The 17,409-nt window shown below is 58.6% G+C and overlaps 1 protein-coding gene across 3 annotated transcripts; it reads left to right on the forward strand.

Annotated features, from left to right (window-relative positions):
• Positions 1-1,366: 1,366 nt before the first annotated feature.
• RAC2 (Rac family small GTPase 2) lies at positions 1,367-16,729 on the forward strand. 3 transcript variants are annotated; one of them, XM_065887517.1, is made up of 7 exons: positions 1,367-1,546; positions 3,654-3,725; positions 10,558-10,675; positions 11,387-11,449; positions 11,785-11,944; positions 15,210-15,342; positions 15,966-16,729. In XM_065887517.1, the coding sequence occupies exons 1-6, from the start codon at positions 1,512-1,514 to the stop codon at positions 15,338-15,340; spliced, it is 579 nt and encodes a 192-aa protein (XP_065743589.1). In that variant the 5' UTR covers positions 1,367-1,511; the 3' UTR covers positions 15,341-15,342; positions 15,966-16,729. The 3 variants fall into 3 exon arrangements, with proteins under 3 accessions (XP_065743589.1, XP_065743590.1, XP_065743588.1); XM_065887518.1 differs by lacking the exon at positions 15,966-16,729 and adding an exon at positions 13,866-13,869 and having other exon boundaries at positions 1,512-1,546; positions 15,210-15,270; XM_065887516.1 differs by lacking the exon at positions 15,966-16,729 and having other exon boundaries at positions 1,512-1,546; positions 10,558-10,732; positions 15,210-15,340.
• Positions 16,730-17,409: the final 680 nt, after the last annotated feature.

The raw sequence follows: 17,409 nt of genomic DNA on the forward strand, positions 1-17,409 counted from the left end.
CACCGTGAAGTGCTTTCCACTGTCTCAGCTCAGCCCATGCAAAGCACAGAGCGAAGACGTTGATGTTGGTTGGCAGGTTTAACTCATCGGCTGGCCAAGTTTTTGGAGCAGGTCCTAGGGGAGGTAGCATTTCCCTTTTGGCAGAAGCTGTCTTTGGGAACCTTGTAACTTGTGTGGAAGGTCTGGGAAGGTTCAGATCCAGGTGCTGGAGTGATGGGGGTGGGGTGGGGGGGAGGTTGGGGGGATAGAGTGGGAGTGGTGCTGGCTGCCCAGCACCCGGCACTCCAAATTCTCTGGCTGGTTTCCCGGTTTGACCTGAGTGCCCCACCCGGGGTGGGTGACGAGTGGCTTTGCGCATCCCCTCCTGCCCCTTGTCCCTGCAGCCGGAGGGGTGCTGGGCAGGGGGAGCGGTGGCAGAGAGGAGCGAACGTGAAGCCCGCTGCGGAGATCCACTGCTGCTCGGATCCCGAGGCTCCTCGAGGCTGAGGGGGCGCACTCGCCCTCCCCACCCACAGCAGATCTCAGGCTTTGTCCCCCAGACAGCAGCCGGGGTGACAGAAGAGTTTGGAGTCCCCTGGCCCTGGCTTTGAGTTCAGGCTGGGCCATCCTAGTGAGTCAACTGGCTTCTAAGACCTTCTGTCTCAGCATCGTTCAAACGGGCCACGGCTCCTGAGCCAGCGCGCCCAGCCCCCCGGTCCCCCAGGGCTGCCTCCAGCGCCGGGCCTGGCTGGCGTGGGGCACTGCCCATCACTTCCCTTGACGTTTCCCCTTCTCTGTCAGCTGATCCCCACCTCCCTTCCTGCCCCATCATATCCCCCCCCATATCTCTCCCATCGTTTCACACTTAGGGCGTCCCACAATGGCCCCCGTTTGGGGAGCATCCATGTCTTCCCCTCTGGAGAGCCCTGTCTCTGACACTAGCTTTCAAGTGCCACCTCGAAGGCCCTGGCTCGCCCTCTGTGTAACTCTGAGGTCCCCTCCCTGTCAATCCTCCGTGGCCCCATCACTTCCTGCCTTGTTTTATGGACACCTGTGATGAAGCCGTATCTTCCCGCTCACATCCTAGACTCACCAGTACCCGATCCTGTGCCTGGCACAAAGTAGGTGCTCATTAAATGCTTATTGACCAGAAACGAGGTGAACTACATTCTTAGGAGCCGCAGGTTCTTGGAGAACAGCTCTGGCCCTGCCTGTGGAAGTGAGTCTCCAGCCCAGAGGGTGCCCAGGCCTCCTGCTGGTGTCCGGGAGCAGGGATGCCTGGCAGGGGCCCAGCCCAGCCCCTGAGGGCCACCCCACCCTTGAGCTGTTCGGCCAGACCGCACGCTCCGCCTTCTGCAAACGGCCGTGGGGGCAGCAGCTTGGGTAAGTTCCCCTTCCGCTTCCTCCTGCCTCCTGTCCGCCGCTGCCGCTCCTTGCTCAGGGTGCCTCTCCAGCTCTCCATACCCCTGTGTCTGCAGAAGCGCTCCGGGCCCTGAGCTGTCAGCACCACCGCCCTCCAGGCCTCCGACACGATGCAGGCCATAAAGTGTGTGGTGGTGGGAGATGGGTAGGTACCCGGCTGGACTTGCTGACAGCTCCGTCCCGGGGTAGCCCTGGCCCCCCCCACCCCTGCCCTGGCCCCCCTGAGGAAGCCCTCTGCCCTGCAGATGGAGGGGTCCCTGGGAGGCCGCCGGAGGAACGGCTCCCTTCTTCTCCCAGGGCCCAGAGGGAACCCCAGGGGTGGGCTGAGGATAGCTCCACTCTGTCTGCCCACCTCACCCCGGAAGCTGCCTGGGTGGAGAGTACAGGACTAGGGTTGGGGATGCCTGGGGCCCGTCGCCTGCACCCTGAGAGCTGAGGCTGCTCTCCCATGGGCCCTCAGGCTTCGATTCTGTGGATGCCGGCTCGGGGTGGGGGGAGGTGGGTCCCCAGGCTGACCTGGGCTCTAGTCACAGGCTTGCGCTGCTGTGTGGTCTTGGGCAAGCCACAGCGCCTCTCAGAACCTCAGCTTGGCCATCTGGAAAGAGGCCCATGCCCGCAGGGTTGATGTGGGGTCCCTGGAGATATTCTGACTGGTTGTCCTGCACGTAAGTGTGTTTGGTGAAGCCGACCTCCTGAGCCTCAGCCTGCGTGGCTGGGGAGCTTGGGAGCTTGCGCCGGGGCTGTGGGTGAGGAGCAGAGAGGGGAGGGGCGTGAGAGACACAGCTGCGGGAGGAGGAGGAAGGGGGAGGGGCGTGACTGGGGGCCAGTGTGGGCCAGGCCGAGCCGAGGCGACTTCTCAGCTGTTACATCTCAGCGACCTCAGGTTGTCACGTCCCGCTACGGGCCTCAGTTTCCTCATCTGTGAAATGACAGCTTTGATGTGCCCGTCTCTCGTGCCTGCCAGCACTGTCTTAGGGTCCAGCCCGCAGGTACCGCCTGGGGTTTTCTGTAGGTCCAACCCCGACACGTTCCCGCTGGTCTGGCTGGGCAGGCCTCTTATCCAACCCTCCCATCCTACTGAGGGCAGCCTGAGGCCTTAAGAGACTCGATTTTCCTGGCCTGGGGTGGGCTGGTTTATCAGGCAGCCCTCCGCTGATTTCTGAGGCACGTTATCTGCCCGCCTGTCCAGCCCTGTTCACTTCTGCTTTATATCTGATCTGAGGAGGGGAGGGCGGAAGCCAAGGACAATGTTCCAGTCACTTAGAGTTACCTTGTTGGCAGGCCCGGGGCAGGGGGTGGGGAGAAGAGGGCAGCCGGTCTCCTCTGAGCAGGAAGTGACGAAACCAAGTTGGGCAGGGGAAGGCCCGGGGCTATGTGTGCCCCCTGCCCCCTCCCAGCCCAGCAGACTGAGGGCGAAGACTGCACGAGTGATGGCGACCACTACTAACTTTGTACTTACGACGTGCAGGCCCCGGGCTTAGTCATACTCCTCTGTTTTATCCTCCCACCAACCCTAATATTAGACCCATTTTACAGTCGGGAAAACTGAAGCTCAAAGAAGTTGTCATTTGCCCAAGACCTCATGGGATTTGAATCCTGGTCTCTCTGATTCCTAAACTCCATGCTCTTAACAGCCACGGTGAGGTGGGAGGGAAAGAGGAGGGTCAGGCTTTCCCCAGTATTTGCTGCTGCTACACTGTGCCAGGACTGTGCTCAGTTCTTTTACCGGCTTCGTCTAGTTTACCTCTCGGTCCATCCTATGAGATGAACTCATCTTATCCCTATTTTCTGGATGGGGAAACTGAGGCATAGGGAGGTTAAGTGACTCGCCTAAGATCATGCTACCACTAGGTAGGTGATGAAGCTGGGATCTGGATCCCAGGGGAGTGATGGCAGAGCCCTGGACAGGTACCAGGGGCCTCCTGGGGACCCCCTGCTCTTAACCCTCTGTCTCACATCATTGTCACCTGGGGAAGCCTGTTACAATACGAATTCCCAGATCCAGCCCACACCCCTGATTCAGAATCTCTGGGGTAGGACCTTGAAGTCTGTCCTTTAACAAGCACCCCAGATGACTCTTAGGTGTGAGAGCGCCGATACAGGGATTCTCAGACGGGGACACTGATGCCCAGAGGGGTGGGACTGGGTCTTCTCTGAGGGCTGGGCTAGGGGACTGGGCAGGTGCTGAGAAACCTCCCTGAGTCTCGGGCAGGGCCCATGACCACTGTCCTCTCGAACTTCCTGTCTTTCAGAGCCGTGGGCAAGACGTGCCTGCTCATCAGCTACACCACCAACGCCTTCCCGGGAGAGTACATCCCCACCGTGTGAGTTCTGTGCGTGGGCGGGGCGCTCGGAGGCTGGGGAGACACGCATCACCAAGCCCACCCCCTTTTCAGGCACATCCTGTGAGCCTGAAAGTCAGCCTCCAGCCAGTCTCTGCCTGCCAGAGCTGCCCACTGGTTCAGCCGGGGAGGCAGCAACCCGCGCCGGGATGAGTGCCGAGGGCTCCCAGAGGGGAGAGAGGCTGCCGCGGGGTGGGGAGGTACAGAAGCTGTGCCAGTGGGCAGGCGGCCTTCCAGCAGGGAGATGCGGAGGGCTGGCGTGAGCAAAAGCAGGGTGGAAGAGGGGCTGGGGCGAGTCGTGGGGGGCCTTGACACCGGGAGGTCAGAGACATCAGGGCCCACGTGTGTGCCGGGGGAGAGGGCAGTGCCACCTGGAGGCCTGCCCTCGTGTTGGATGTGGTGGCAGGGCTGTCACCTGACGCACAGGCATGTAGGAGTATGTGGGGTGAATGGGAAGCATCGGCCCCCTCTCACCGATGCTCGGTGGCCCCATCCCTCTCAGGACAGCCCCCCAACTCCATAGCACAGCATCCAAGGCTCTGTGTGGCCTCCTCCCACCTTCCTTTCTGGCTTCATAGCCCAGTACTTTGCTTCTTGTCCCGTCTGCTTCCCGCCCCTGGTCACCAAGCACTCCCTGGGCATTTCCACCTCAGGGCCTTTGCTCCAGCTGCTCCCTCTTCCTGGACTGCTTTTCCTTCCCACGTCCACATGTCTAAGACCTCCAGGCCAGCTCCAGTGTCTGCTCCCCCAGGAAGCCTTTCTGATCTGGCCTGAAAGCGTCTCTCACTCCCCAGAGAGGTTTTGTCTGATCTTTGCCACGATCACGAGCCTACGCAGGGCAGGGGGCCACGTCCAGTTCTTTCTGGGTCTCCCCGTTGTCTTAGGAGAGGGCCTTATGCACAGTACAGTCTACACATTGCCTTAGACACGATCTATCTGTTTTGAGTCGACCTGAATTGAACTTCACGGAGAGGCCCTAGGAGGATGGACCACTGCTACCATCTATCAAGGGCCTACTGTGTCCTGGTCCCCGGACGAAATGTCACACATGTGTGATCTCATTTGATGCTCATGGGCGGAGGTGGCTGTTATTCTAGCCCCAGGGTGCCTGCGGGGGAAGCTGAGGCTCACAGCAGCTAAGGGGCCTGTCCCGCAGGGTCACCAGGTGGGCTGGGCTCCCTCTACTGATATGTCTCCCTGGGACACTGGCCCTGGCTCCAGTTGCCTCAGGAACCCCACCCCAGGCAGGAGGACGGCAGCGAGGAGAGGGCAGAGAAACCTGGGTAGGAAGCCTGGAAAACGGATTTCTGCCCCGGTTCATTTCGCAACTCCCGCTATGGCGCCAGTGACCCTCTCCGCATTGGCCCTTACCTGCACGCTCACCACCAATCACCAAATGCCGTCTGGTGCTGAGGGAGGGCTGGCTCTAGCCCTGAGCGGGAAGGCAGGTGCAGAATCGGGGAAGGCAGCTCCTGCAGAAGGCCAGTCTCACCAGGACGGTGCTGGCGCTACCTGTGTCCTGTCTCTGCCTGTTGCAGCTGGGCTGGAGGGCCCACTTGCTCAAAGATCTTAGACCAGTTGCTTCCCCTCGGTGAGCCTCAGTTTTCCCTTTCTATAAGAGGAGGGGCAGGGCTGGGACGTGCCAAGCTCATTGCCCGGGGGCCTTCCCCGTGCAGGGAGGTGGGAGGCGAGTTCTCTGGTGCAAGATGGTGGGACCAGCAGAGACCGAGGTAGGGCCAATTGCGCTGAGCAGCCCGGAGAGACTGGCCCCTGGTGGCCCCGAGTGGATTCGGTTGTCCTGGACAACCTTGTGGAAGGACAGACAGAATGGACCAGACAAGGTTTACCTGCCCAGGACTCTGAGGGGTTGGGTCAGAGAGCAGGGCCGGCTCCTGGGTGAGCCATCTAGGCAGGCACACACTCGGGTGGGTCCTGCACTTGGTTTAATGCTCAGATGTCCCATCCTGAGATTCTTAATGTTTGAACAAGGGTCCCTGCATTTTCATTTTGTGCTGGACCTGCCAGGTGTGTAGCCAGGCCTGCATCCCACACTCTTTGTCTTCCATATGGAGTTACTCGGCTCTGGACAAGCCCCCAGAGGGGCTCCTGCTACAGTGCTCGCACCCCTGTGACAGGGAGGGGAAAATAAGCCACCCTGAGCCCTTGACAGTGGAGGGTGGGGACAGCCGGGGAGAGCAGAGTTGGGGAAAACAGGTAGCCTGAGATCTCTGGCACAGAGATAGAGGTCAAGAGAGCTCTGGGGCTGGGGGTGGTAGGGTTTGCTGGGGCCGGAGGCAGGTGCCAGTGGACCAGATCAGATAAGCGAGAGAGCTGAGCTGAACTTGCTGCCTGCGGGTTGGGGGATAAGAGCTCAGGGTCAAAGCCCTGTCTCACAGATGGGGAGACCGAAGCCTGCTCTGTGGATGGCCCTGTGCTGGGGGTTGGGGATACAAAGACAAGGCAGGAAGACCCTGCTCTCAGGTACCTGTGGCATAGGGGTTCTCCCCTTTCCCCTCTCCTTATGGCCATTCTCAAATGGAAGCCCAGGTGAGCTTTCAAAAGCGAAAATTAGAGGGAGCCACACCTCGGCCTAAATTCCTCCCTTAAAACCCACCTCTTACTCCATTCTGGTCCTCGGGGACCAGACACGCCAGCCTCCCCCAGGCTTCTGCACTCACCACTTCCATCACTCAGGTCCCGGCCGAGGTATCCCCTCCCTGACACACTGTCTAAAGCAGCCCCTCCCTCCGCCCAGGCCCCCTCCATCTCTCCACCCTGCTTGACATTCTTCGCAGCCCTTCCCCATCTGACTTCTCCCGCTGGGATGGAAGCTCCATGAGGACAGGGCCCTGGTCTGTCTAGTTCACTAGACCAGGGGTCCCCAACCTCTGGGCCACGGCCTGTTAGGAACCCTGCAGCAGAGTAGGAGGTGAGAGAGCGAAGCTTCATCTGTGGCTCCCATCGCTCCCATCACTCGCATTACCGCCTGGACCAGCACCCCTCCCCCTTCCCCCCCTCCTCCCCCGCCCCCGCCTCGCGCATTCCGTGGAAAAATTGTCTTCCATGAAAGAAGACATGGTGCCAGAAAGGTTGGGGACCGTGGCACTAGACCAGCTTCTAGAACAGAGACGAGCACATGGCTGGTGCTCTGTAGTGACAGGGCCAGCCTGGCAGGCAGGGAAGGCACGTTCCAGCCTGTCCTGAGAAGGTGCTGGAACTCAGCCACCAGCAGGGGGCTCAGCTCTGTGGGGGCTTGTCTCTGGGAAGGAAGAACACAGGTGGTTAATTTAGGTCGGAGGGACCAGTACTTGGTTTTCACCTTCCTTTGTAAACCGGCAAATCCAGCCCAGATTCCCCCGGACAGGATGACGTGCAGCCTCCCTAGTGGACGTACCAAGCTTTCCGGCCTGGCCTCGCACCTCCCCCTCGCCCCATACTCTTGTCACCGAGCGAGTTATTCCCTCGCTGTGTCCTGCTGGCTCAAGCCTCCCCGTTGCTCATACACGCCCTCTGTCCCCTTGCATCCCACCTGGGACACCTCTCCGCTCCCCCATCTCCTCCAACCACCCACCTCTCTCACCGGTGGCTCCGTCTCCCAGCTTCCCCTCTGACCCTTCTCTAAGACTTTTCCACCCAGTGGCCAAGAACCTTTTCCAAATGCAAAGCTGATCATGTAACCCCTGCCTGGTGAAGCCCCTCGGTGGCTCCCCATTGCCTGGAGGACCACGCCCCAAATCCAGCAGTGGTCCATGCCCCACCTGACCTATCAATCCTCCCTGGTCCCCAAGTCACAGCCATGCATGCCCTGTGGTCTCTGTGTTCTCTGAGTCCACTTTCTTTCCCCTGGAAGCTTGGGTGGTGGTCAGGTGATGCCCGGCGCTGAGCCCCCTTTCACCTGCCCCCCATACCCCTCCTCCACTCCATGCTGGTGTCAGGGCCGGGCCTGCAGCCCTGGGTGTGCAGAAAGAAGCCACACAGACTCTGGGTGAAAGCACTCCAGCCGTGTGACCATGGGCATGTCACTCTCGGGCTTTGACTCAGTTTCCTGCTGTGTAAAATGGGCACCAGGGTAGAATCCACTTCCTGGGCTCACTGAAACGATCTAAATATGAAGGGCCTGGAACAGCACTTGGCACCCCTGGGTGCCCAGCCAGCGTGAGCTCCCTGTCCTCTCCACAGCTCCCAGTCAGCCCCCAGACCCCAGCTCAAACTCTGCTGAATCTCCAGCCATGAAGTCGCAGTGATGCTTACGCCATGAGCTTTTCTGAATTGGGTAACAGGATCTAGTTCTGGCTCTGCCCCCAACTGACTGCGAGATCTTGGGCAAGTCCCTTCCTGTCTGTGAGCCTCAGTTTCCTCATCTGGTAAATGGGAGTGAGGGTTGGCCGCAGTGGTGGTATAAGGTTCCTCTGGTCCTGGTTGCCTGTGGGTCTCTGAAGTAGGGGACCCCGGGAGTTGTGGATCATTTTGTCCCTGCAGTGATCCCTCAGGGTCTGGCAGCTGGTCCTCTGTGGGGGGCCGGTGACGTTTAAGGATGAGACTGTTCAGCTCCTCAGCATCTCCCCATGAGGTGGCTTGAATATCCTCTGTCCCTGGATCTTCCTAATGGCCCCAAGAGATAGGGCTTTTTTCACAATGAAGAAAGTGAGGCTCAGAGAAGCTGGGTTACTCACCCAGGGTCACACGACCAGGACAAGGCTTCACAAGGAACTTACTGTTCCCTCCCGCCTCTGGGTGGCTATCCCCGGGCGAATCAACCCTGCTGCAGTGCATTTGTCCACCCTCTCGCTCACAAATGAGTGTACAGAGGGAGCCAGGTTCAAATCCTAGCTCCTATGCTTGTGAGCTGGTTGGCCTTGGAAGAGTTATTTGACCTCTTGGGGCCTCGGTTTCCTCAACTGTCTAATGGCAAGAACTTGAGGTTCTTTTATCTTGGGTCACTTGGGACTTCAAGACCTAATGTATGAAGGTCTCTAACCCTCTGACCAGCCCCAGAGCAGGTGTTTGGTGCTGCTACAAGTCCCAGGAACCAGCTCTTTCCCCGTTGCCACGGCCCCTGAGACCCTGGAGTTGGCTCAGAGAATCTTGGGGGATTTTGGGTGTCAGAATTTCAGACTGGACAGTGAAGGAAAGAGTGTCCCTGCACCCTAAGCTCATCCCAAAGGAGTGTTTCTGGCAGAAGCCGAAGAAAGCATGGGCACTTCTTTCCCCATCATGCCCAGCGACGTCTCCCTGAACAGTGCCTTCTGCCTGAAATCCCACTATGGTATGGGTGGTACCAAGAGTAGGTCCACAGGGCACCTACTACGCGCCAGGTGCGATGCTGGCCTTGGTGCAGTGAGGAACGAGCCAGGCTGGATGTCTGCTGTTTGGGTGCTAAATTCACCACAGATTACTGAGTTGGGACGGGGTGGGGGCCCCGACCTGGCTGGGGCTCGGGAAAGGCTTCCCGGAGGTGACCTTGAAATGGGACTGGAGGGAGCATGAGTAAGAGTCAGCCCAGCACCAGGAAAGAAGAAGAGTGGGGAGCCAGGGGAGGGGCGTTTGCAGGAACTTTCCAGGCAGGAGGGAGCAGGGCCATCTGCGGAACTTAAGGCTGGACGAGCATGGGGTGTTAAACATGTCAGGTTACCCACTTTTTTTTTGGGGGGGGTTGCCTGTCACAGGACAGATGTCTTTGGAGTTGCTCTGAAGCATTACGGCTTCTACAGCCTGTCACTGAGCCGTGTTCTGGGAGGGCTTCGTGGAGGCGGTGGCATCCCAAGGGCTTCAGTTCAGTTTGGTTTAACTCTGTTCCACCTACACTCACTAGGTGCCAGTCCTGAGTCTTCAGAGATGAAACTGACATGGGCCCCGCCCTCACGGAGCCCACAGCCCATGGCGGGACAGAGACACACTAAAACCAGTTCATAGTCAAGGCAAAGCAGTTGCCTGAGAGAGGGGACGACAAGCTCCTTCCAGGTCGGGGACAGGGAGGGAGGTGTCTGGGACGTTTCCCCACAGTGCGAGCTTGTGCGATTGCCCTGGAGGCCTCTCTGGTGTTGGCAGGGAGATGTTAGCCGCTGCCCCACCCTATTCCTTCAACATGTGCCTCTCCAGTGTGCGCCAGTGGCCTTTCCTGAAATCTCCAGTAACTGAGTTTTTGGTGTGCACTAGGGGTGGGCGGGAAGGCCAGGGAATTAATACCCAAGGACTTCCCTCTGCCAATGGGAGATGGAGAAGGTGGTTAAATACCCCAGCTCCCTGCCTCCTCTGGGGGATGCCCTGAGCTCAGTGGCCCCAGCCAGACGGAGCCCCGGTTCCCGCGCAGTGACAGCTCAACAGCCGCTTCCCCTGTGTCCCTTCCCCTCGGCTGCCTGGAGTCACTTCCCAAATAAACCACTGGTGCCACTCCCTCAGCTCGGGGTTTGCTTCTGGGGGGACCCAACCTAAGACGGGAATGAACACTCATTCAACAAATATTGGGTGACTAGCCGCAGCGTCCAGCCTAGGAGGTGGGTAAAGTTTATTCTGATCATGCCTTGGAGAGAATGTTATGCAGCCTCGAAAAATCGTCTCTCCAAAGGGTAGGGAAGGGCAGAAAAAGAGTAGAGACAATGTTTTCCTCTTTATGCTTACCTGCGTTTAAAATTTCTTATGTAATTGATCAGTATTTAAGAAAAGTAAAAAATAAAACCCAACTGCGTAGAGCTTTGTGACTTTGGTCCTGTTGTAGCTCCTCTCTGGGTCTTGGCCTCGGCCATGGAACCATGGACTGCAAGTCCCTAGACTCTGGGGCTGGAGACTGGCCCTTCTATCTTACCTGTTCCCACAGGTTCGACAACTATTCAGCCAACGTGATGGTGGACAGCAAGCCCGTGAACCTGGGGCTGTGGGACACGGCAGGGCAGGAGGACTACGACCGCCTCCGGCCGCTCTCCTACCCGCAGACGGTAAGCTGCCCAGCCCTCCTCGTGGTCCTGGGCTTTGCATCCCTCTTGCCTCTGCCTGCTGAGCCCTGACCCTCCCCTTAAGGCCCAGCTGGAGGAGTCCCCGCCCTCCATCAGGCCCCTGTCATTACCGTGTCCTCTGTCTTCCCAGCCCCTCTGCCTCTTGGGCTGTGGCACCACCTGGCTCTCAGTGGGTGGGGCAGGCAGACTCTGGACCAATGGGAGCTCAGGATGGCCGGCTCTGGGGGTGCTAGGGGAGGGGAGGAGTGATGGGGGCACATCTGCAGGTGGCTGTGTGGTTGCTGGGCTCTCTCTCCAGGGTGGCAAGGAAAGCGCTGGGGCTGGCGACCAGATGGCGGGTGGGGGGTAGGTAGTGAGTGCCTGGCGGGGAGCATGGATTCTGGAGTTCCAGATGGCAAATGCTTTCATCCTTGTAAGCCTCACTTTCCCCATCTGTGGAATGGGGTAGCAGCAGCACCGCTACAGTGTTGTGTGAAGATTAACCACTTAGGACAGGCTCGGGCCGTTAGGAAGTGTTGGATAAACAAGCAGCAGCCTGGTGTAGAGGTGGGAAGGGAATCCCTACTCTGCCGGATCCTAAGCGCCCAGCATCCCCTGGGCGCTCCAGCCCTCAGTGGCTGCCCAGGTGTGGGAGAGCCCAGGTGGGATGCCTCCAGGCCTCCCCTCATGAGTAACCCTTGTCTGACCTCCCAGGACGTCTTCCTCATCTGCTTCTCCCTTGTCAGCCCAGCCTCCTATGAGAATGTCCGGGCCAAGGTGAGCGGGATGGAGCAGGGGTCTTGGGGGGATGGGGCAGGTGACCCTGAGGGAGGGGAGCACGGAAGGGAGGGACCGCTGACTTTGGCCTGCCCCTGGGGCCGCAGAGGATGTGGGCAGAGAGGGTCCCTAGTGCCACCCAGGGCTGGCAGGGGGCACTGGGGGTGAGACTCAGAGGAGGTCTCAGAGGGGGCTGTGATAGTTAGCTTTACTCTCTAACCTGTCCTCTCTCCTCCCCACACACCCTCATGACCCCCTATTATCTCCTCCCGACTTGGTGCCCCTCTTCTCCTCCTACCCCCTGCACAACCTCCTGCCCCCACCCACCGGCCCAGTGGTTCCCGGAGGTGCGGCATCACTGCCCCAGCACGCCCATCATCCTGGTGGGCACCAAGCTGGACTTGCGGGACGACAAGGACACCATCGAGAAGCTGAAGGAGAAGAAGCTGGCACCTGTTACTTACCCGCAGGGCCTGGCGCTGGCCAAGGAGATCGGTACAGGGCTCGGGCTCAGACAGGGGAGCTGGGTGCAGGGGGATTGGAAACATAGCGTCCGGGGCCAGGCTGTGTGATTCCACCCTGGGTGTGCCGTGTACTAGCTGTGTGACCCTGGACGAGTCACTTAGCCTCTCTGGGCCTGTGTTTCCTCCTCAGTGAACCGTGGCAACAGTAGTAGCTCTGAGTGGTTGGGAGAATTAGACGAATTCACGCCCATGAGCTCCTAGAGCAGCACTGCACGTGGGAAGCACTTTGTGTTAATTGTCATCATAGCATTAGTATAATCCATAAACAGACATTGAAATAAGTGCATTTGGACAGACAGAAGCAGGGATGGAGTGGGGTGTGCTGTGGTTTCTCAGAGGACGAGCAGCCGAGTCAAGCTTGGGTTTTCCGGGAAGGCTTCCTGGAGGTGGTGCTTCTGCTTGGGTTTGAAGGGTGACGTCTTTCCCTCTGCATCCTTCTCACCCCCCATTCCTCACCCTCCTGGCTTCTCAGCCCAACTCCTCTTTGCCTCCCGGCCACTGGGCCAGAGAAGTGACTTCTCAGGGTCACGCAGCTGGTAGGTGGCAGAACCAGGATTTGAACACAGGACCACAAACCGATGGCTTGGGGGCCTCCTCGTGGTGGCTCAGGGCTGCCTGCACCAGGGAGGTGACGACCGATGGGTCTGGCCTCTTCCGTGGCGTCCAGGTCTGCTGTCCTTTGCCTGGGGACAGGGTACTTGCCCAAGAGCCTGGGACCACCAGTGGGGTTTGGCCACTATGAGAAGTGGCCCAGTGCCCAGGGTGCTCTGTGTCACCACAGGGTCCGGCAGACCCAGGGTTTGGCCCTTGAATTGGTGGGGCCTGCCGCAACCCATCCCTCCCTCAGCCCTACCACTCTTCCTTCCGCCGGAACTGGGAGGGCCCTGGGGACTCACATCTCTTCACAGGAAGAGAAACCACAGCCGTCACCCCCTCCTTCATGTGACTAGCCCAGTGACATGGCCGTCTTTCCCAGGGGCCTCCGCTGCCACTTAAACCCTGGGTCCTTTGTCCCATCCTAGGGGCTCTGGCTCTCAGGCCCTCTGGTCTTTCCTCACGAATATTGGGGGTTGCACCCCTGCCTTCTCTTCTTTCTAAACAGCCTGTCCCCCCGGACTCCTTCCACCCAAGACAGTGACTCTCCAGCCTGTGTCCGACCCCGTCCTTCTTAAAGCACAAGCTTTGGAATAAGATGGGGCCTGGAAGCCTGGATTCTGGTCCTGGCAATGACTGTCTGTGTGACCTTGGGCCGGTGGCTCCCCCTCTCTGGACCTCAGTTTCCCCATCCGTACTAGCCAGCCTAAACACTCCCTAAAGATCCTTTCTCCTTCACGAGGAGATGAGTTGGGGTTCCTGCCTTGGCCTCTAGCCAATCCATCTTGGAGCCAATACCAGCTGGGGGTGGCCAGGGGCAGTGACTAGTGACTTTGAACTTGCCTCGGACAAGCCCAGGCCAAGGGGGAGACCTGGGGGGCCTGCAGGCTAATGAGGACAGCCGCTGCCTCTGCCCACCAGTCCAGGGTGACGAGTTGTGGGGCAGCTCTGATCCCAGCTGCTAATCACAGCATTGAGTGCTTCCTGGGCGCTGGGCCTGTACATTCTCCTGCTTTATCGTCATAGCGACTACGAAGGAGGGACTCTCATCATCCCACTTTACAGAGGAGGAAACTGAGGCTCAGGGAGAAGTCACTGGCTCAAGGCCACCCAGCCGGGATGTGCCACGGCCGAGACTTGAACCCGGGCTGTGTGGCTCCCTCAGTCATGATCAGGGTGGTCTGCTGCCCCCACAGGTGGGCGACTGGGGAGCAGAGAGGGGGGACAGGCTGAGGTCCTGGAGTGGCCAGGCCTCTAGTCGGGACCCTTTCTCTAGACACTACTGATCCAGGAAGCAGGAGGGTGGCGGGTGCCAGGGAGGATGAAGCTGGAGGGTGTGGAAGAAAGAAGTGGACACTGGCTACGGTCCCTTGCAGGGAGACAGTGGCCAAATGCCCAGTGACACCCTTCTGGGCACAGAGGGTTATGGTGACGAGACTCCCAGACCCAACTCGGGGTGCTCCGTACCTGCCAGCTGAGCCCTGGGACCACTGCCCGTGCCCCCTGGTGGGACAATGCTCCCACGTGCAGGGGAGACACCCAGCGTGTGACTCAGGACAAGTGACATCCTCTCTGAGCCTTGGTTTCCTTGTCCTTGCCCCACACTTTCTTTCCCTCGTCCCTGGGCTGCCCCTCCTGAGATCTTGGCTCCCCTCTCCCAGCTGTGTGTCTCTGGCCCCGGGACATCCCCTCTCCGGGCCTGACTCCTCACCTGGGAAGCGGGGACTCACAGAATTTCTTCACAGGGTTGTCGGAAGCGCCCAGCTCAGTGCCTGGCAGGGAGCAGGTGCTGATCAGCGTTGGTCTGCTTCCTTCCCCCCACGCAAGAGCAAAGTTCCCCCTTCCTGCCCCTCTCCTTCTCTGTTTCCTGAAATCGGCCCCCAGGCCTCTCGCAGAGGGGGTTTTTCAGTTGCTTACTTCAGGGAGACTGCTTGGGTTGTAATGGACACAGGAGCTCTCACAGGTTCCTTCCAGAACGTCACAGAACACTGCCCCTGGGAGTGGGGCTCAGCCTACCTTCCTCGCTGTCTGTGCCCCGTGCTCCAGCCCTGAGTGGTCACGTGGGAGAAGGCTGGTCCCCTCGTGGGGGAATGGGTGCTCCCCAGTTCCCATTCCTCTTGCTGAGGGCCCCCAGCTGCCCCTGGGGGAGGGGAAATGTCTAGTGTGTGACTTTGGATAAGTGACTTTTCTGAGCCTCAGTTTTCTCATCTGTAGAGTGGGGAGATGCGAAGGACTGGCTAGATGACATTTGGCATGTCCTAGTGAGCGGGCCACGGGTTCCTCAGGCCTCCCGGGGGAAGACGGAGGCAGGCATGTGGGAATTTTCTAGAAGAAAGTGAGGCACCGAGAAATTTGGTCACCGTAGCTTGAGCCCCTTTCTTGCCAGAAAGGTATCCTTCCTTAAATTAAGGGCTTTTGTGTCCAAGAAAGACACAGACCTGCTCTCATGGGGGCTCTTAACCTCTCCCTCTGAGTAAAACTCCCCCTTTCTGACATGACGAGACTGAAGCACAGGGGGGTAAATACCCTGCTCTGAGTGACACAGCCCAGGTGGCCGCCATAGCCGGTGCAGTTGTATGGCTTGGGAGGGGGTTTTGCCCAGCCCTGACCTAGGCCTCTACCCTCTTGCTGCCCTAACCTAGACTCAGTGAAATACCTGGAGTGCTCAGCCCTCACCCAGAGAGGCCTGAAAACCGTCTTTGACGAGGCGATCCGGGCTGTCCTGTGTCCCCAGCCCACGCGGCCACAGAAGCGGCCCTGCAGCATCCTCTAGGGGTAAGAGCCCCTCCCTCCCCTCCCCACGCTCCCCCCCCCCCCCGCCCCCCACACAGCAGGCTCTGGCTGGGAGGGAGGCGTCCAGCCACTGTTCGGTGGCCCTAGGTTTCATTGGGAGTGGCATTTAGGCTGGGACAGAAGAGGGACCATCAAAGGGGCTTCAGGTTGCCCATTTGCCTGAGCCGGTCCTGCTCTGTGAGCCCAATTTCCAGAAGGCAGGTTCAAAGTGTCAGCAAATGCCAGGTAACCTGAGGCAAGGCGTGGTGTCACTGAGCTCCCCCTCTGCCGTCTCTGCAGCAGGGTGGGGAGGATCACGGCAGAAAGATACCTCAGCCCCTACCCCTTGGAAGAGGCCGCTTGAGCCGGGGAGACCTGACACCCACATATAGGGGTGGAGGTAGGACAGACTGAGTTATGAGGCTACTGGGGCAGAAGAGGGATGGGTAGGGGTTGGAGGCACCCACAAGGCTTCCAGGATGGGTGGGACAAGAAGGACGGAGAGGACTTGGCCAACCTTGAGCAAAAGCTGGGAGCTGGAATGAGCCGTGAGCCAGGAGAGCCGGGAGTGGGCTGTGGATTCTGCTTGGCCCCAAATTCTCACCCACTGCCTGTCTCCTTTCCAGGACACACCCAGCCCTCCCAGCCAGATGGTTCTGACCCTGCAGGGCCCCCACCCAAAGCCTCAGGACATCCCCGCTGGCCATGCTGTCCCCTTCCTGTGGCGTTTCTTAGCAAGATGGCTGCAGAGCTTGGCTCGTCACCTTCTCTGTGCTGGAGTCACCCCGGGGAAGAGTGTGAATTTGTAGGTGCTGCGTCCCCATCCCCTCATGCTCCTGCCTTCCCAGGGGCCAGAGGGGAGCCCCAGGACCGATAAGCTACCCCTGTGTTGCTGTGGTCAGATGCCCCACGTGGCATCATCTACCTGTTTACTCCTCCCTCCCAAAACCCGAATCCCCTCTGGAAACTTCGGGCCAGATGGTTGCCGGCCACCACTTATATACCTTCAGGGACGGGTCTCTTGCTCTCCCGTGAGGCAGTCTACTCCAATATTGATGGTCTTGCTTGTCTGAGGTTCTCCTATTGAAGCTAAATTAAGTGTCTGAGAAGTTTGCTCTTCTGGTCTTAGCGCTCCTTTTGGGGACAACATAAAACATTCAGATTTTCTAAATCTCTGTCGGCACCTGCCCAGCCAATCAAAAAGCTGGGTCCTGCTGACTCCTGCCACCTCTCAAGTCTTTCTGCTCCACTCACAGGATCCTGAGCTGCATTTACCTGTGACAGTCTTAAAACTTGCAGACCCTGCCAGTCAGGATTTCTGTCATTGCAACTAGGAACCCAATTCAACCTGCTTAAGCAGAAAATAAATTTACTGATTCAAGTTTGGAAATATCATGACTTCAGGTGCAGCTTGATGGAGGGGACTCAAATGATGTCATCAGAGCTCACTTTCCTGTACCTTCTGATGTCTGGTTCATTCTTAGGCAGGTGACTCTCAAGGGCTTCATCCTTCCCGTTTCAAGTTCAGCAAAAAAGAGCAAGTGTCTGCCCGCGGCAAAGTTCTAATTAAGGTTTACTCTGATTGGACCAGCTCAGGTCTTTTCAACCAATCACATTTGTCAGGAGAATGCTGTGTTCTGATTGGTCAAGCCTGGACTACATGCCACACTAGAGCATGGAGCGGAGGCAGCCCTTTCAAAACCATACCCACTAGAGTGGAGGGAGGGCTTGGTTCTCAAAGGGAGACTGAGAGCTTTGCCAGAATTGGGGAATATGGGTGTTGAGCAGCCAGAAACCCCTAGTCTCCACTACTGGAGGTCCCAGGAAAGTGTCCCAACAGTGTAAGGAAGCAATGCCGGACCCAGCAGGCACAAAACACAGGCAAGTTTCTTTAAAAGAGAGATGGGGCTGCTGTAAAGATTTACGAAGCTCATCCCTAAAGCACCAAGGTACAGGATGGAGCCAGTCCCACCTCAGTGTTTGCTAATTCACGAATGCCAGACTTACCAATCCTGCGGACGACTGTGCTTCTCTATCTAAATGTCATCCATCCATTCAACACGAATTCAC

This window comes from Phocoena phocoena, chromosome 11 (assembly GCF_963924675.1).
Source record: "Phocoena phocoena chromosome 11, mPhoPho1.1, whole genome shotgun sequence".
NCBI classification, from domain to species: Eukaryota; Metazoa; Chordata; class Mammalia; order Artiodactyla; family Phocoenidae; genus Phocoena; species Phocoena phocoena.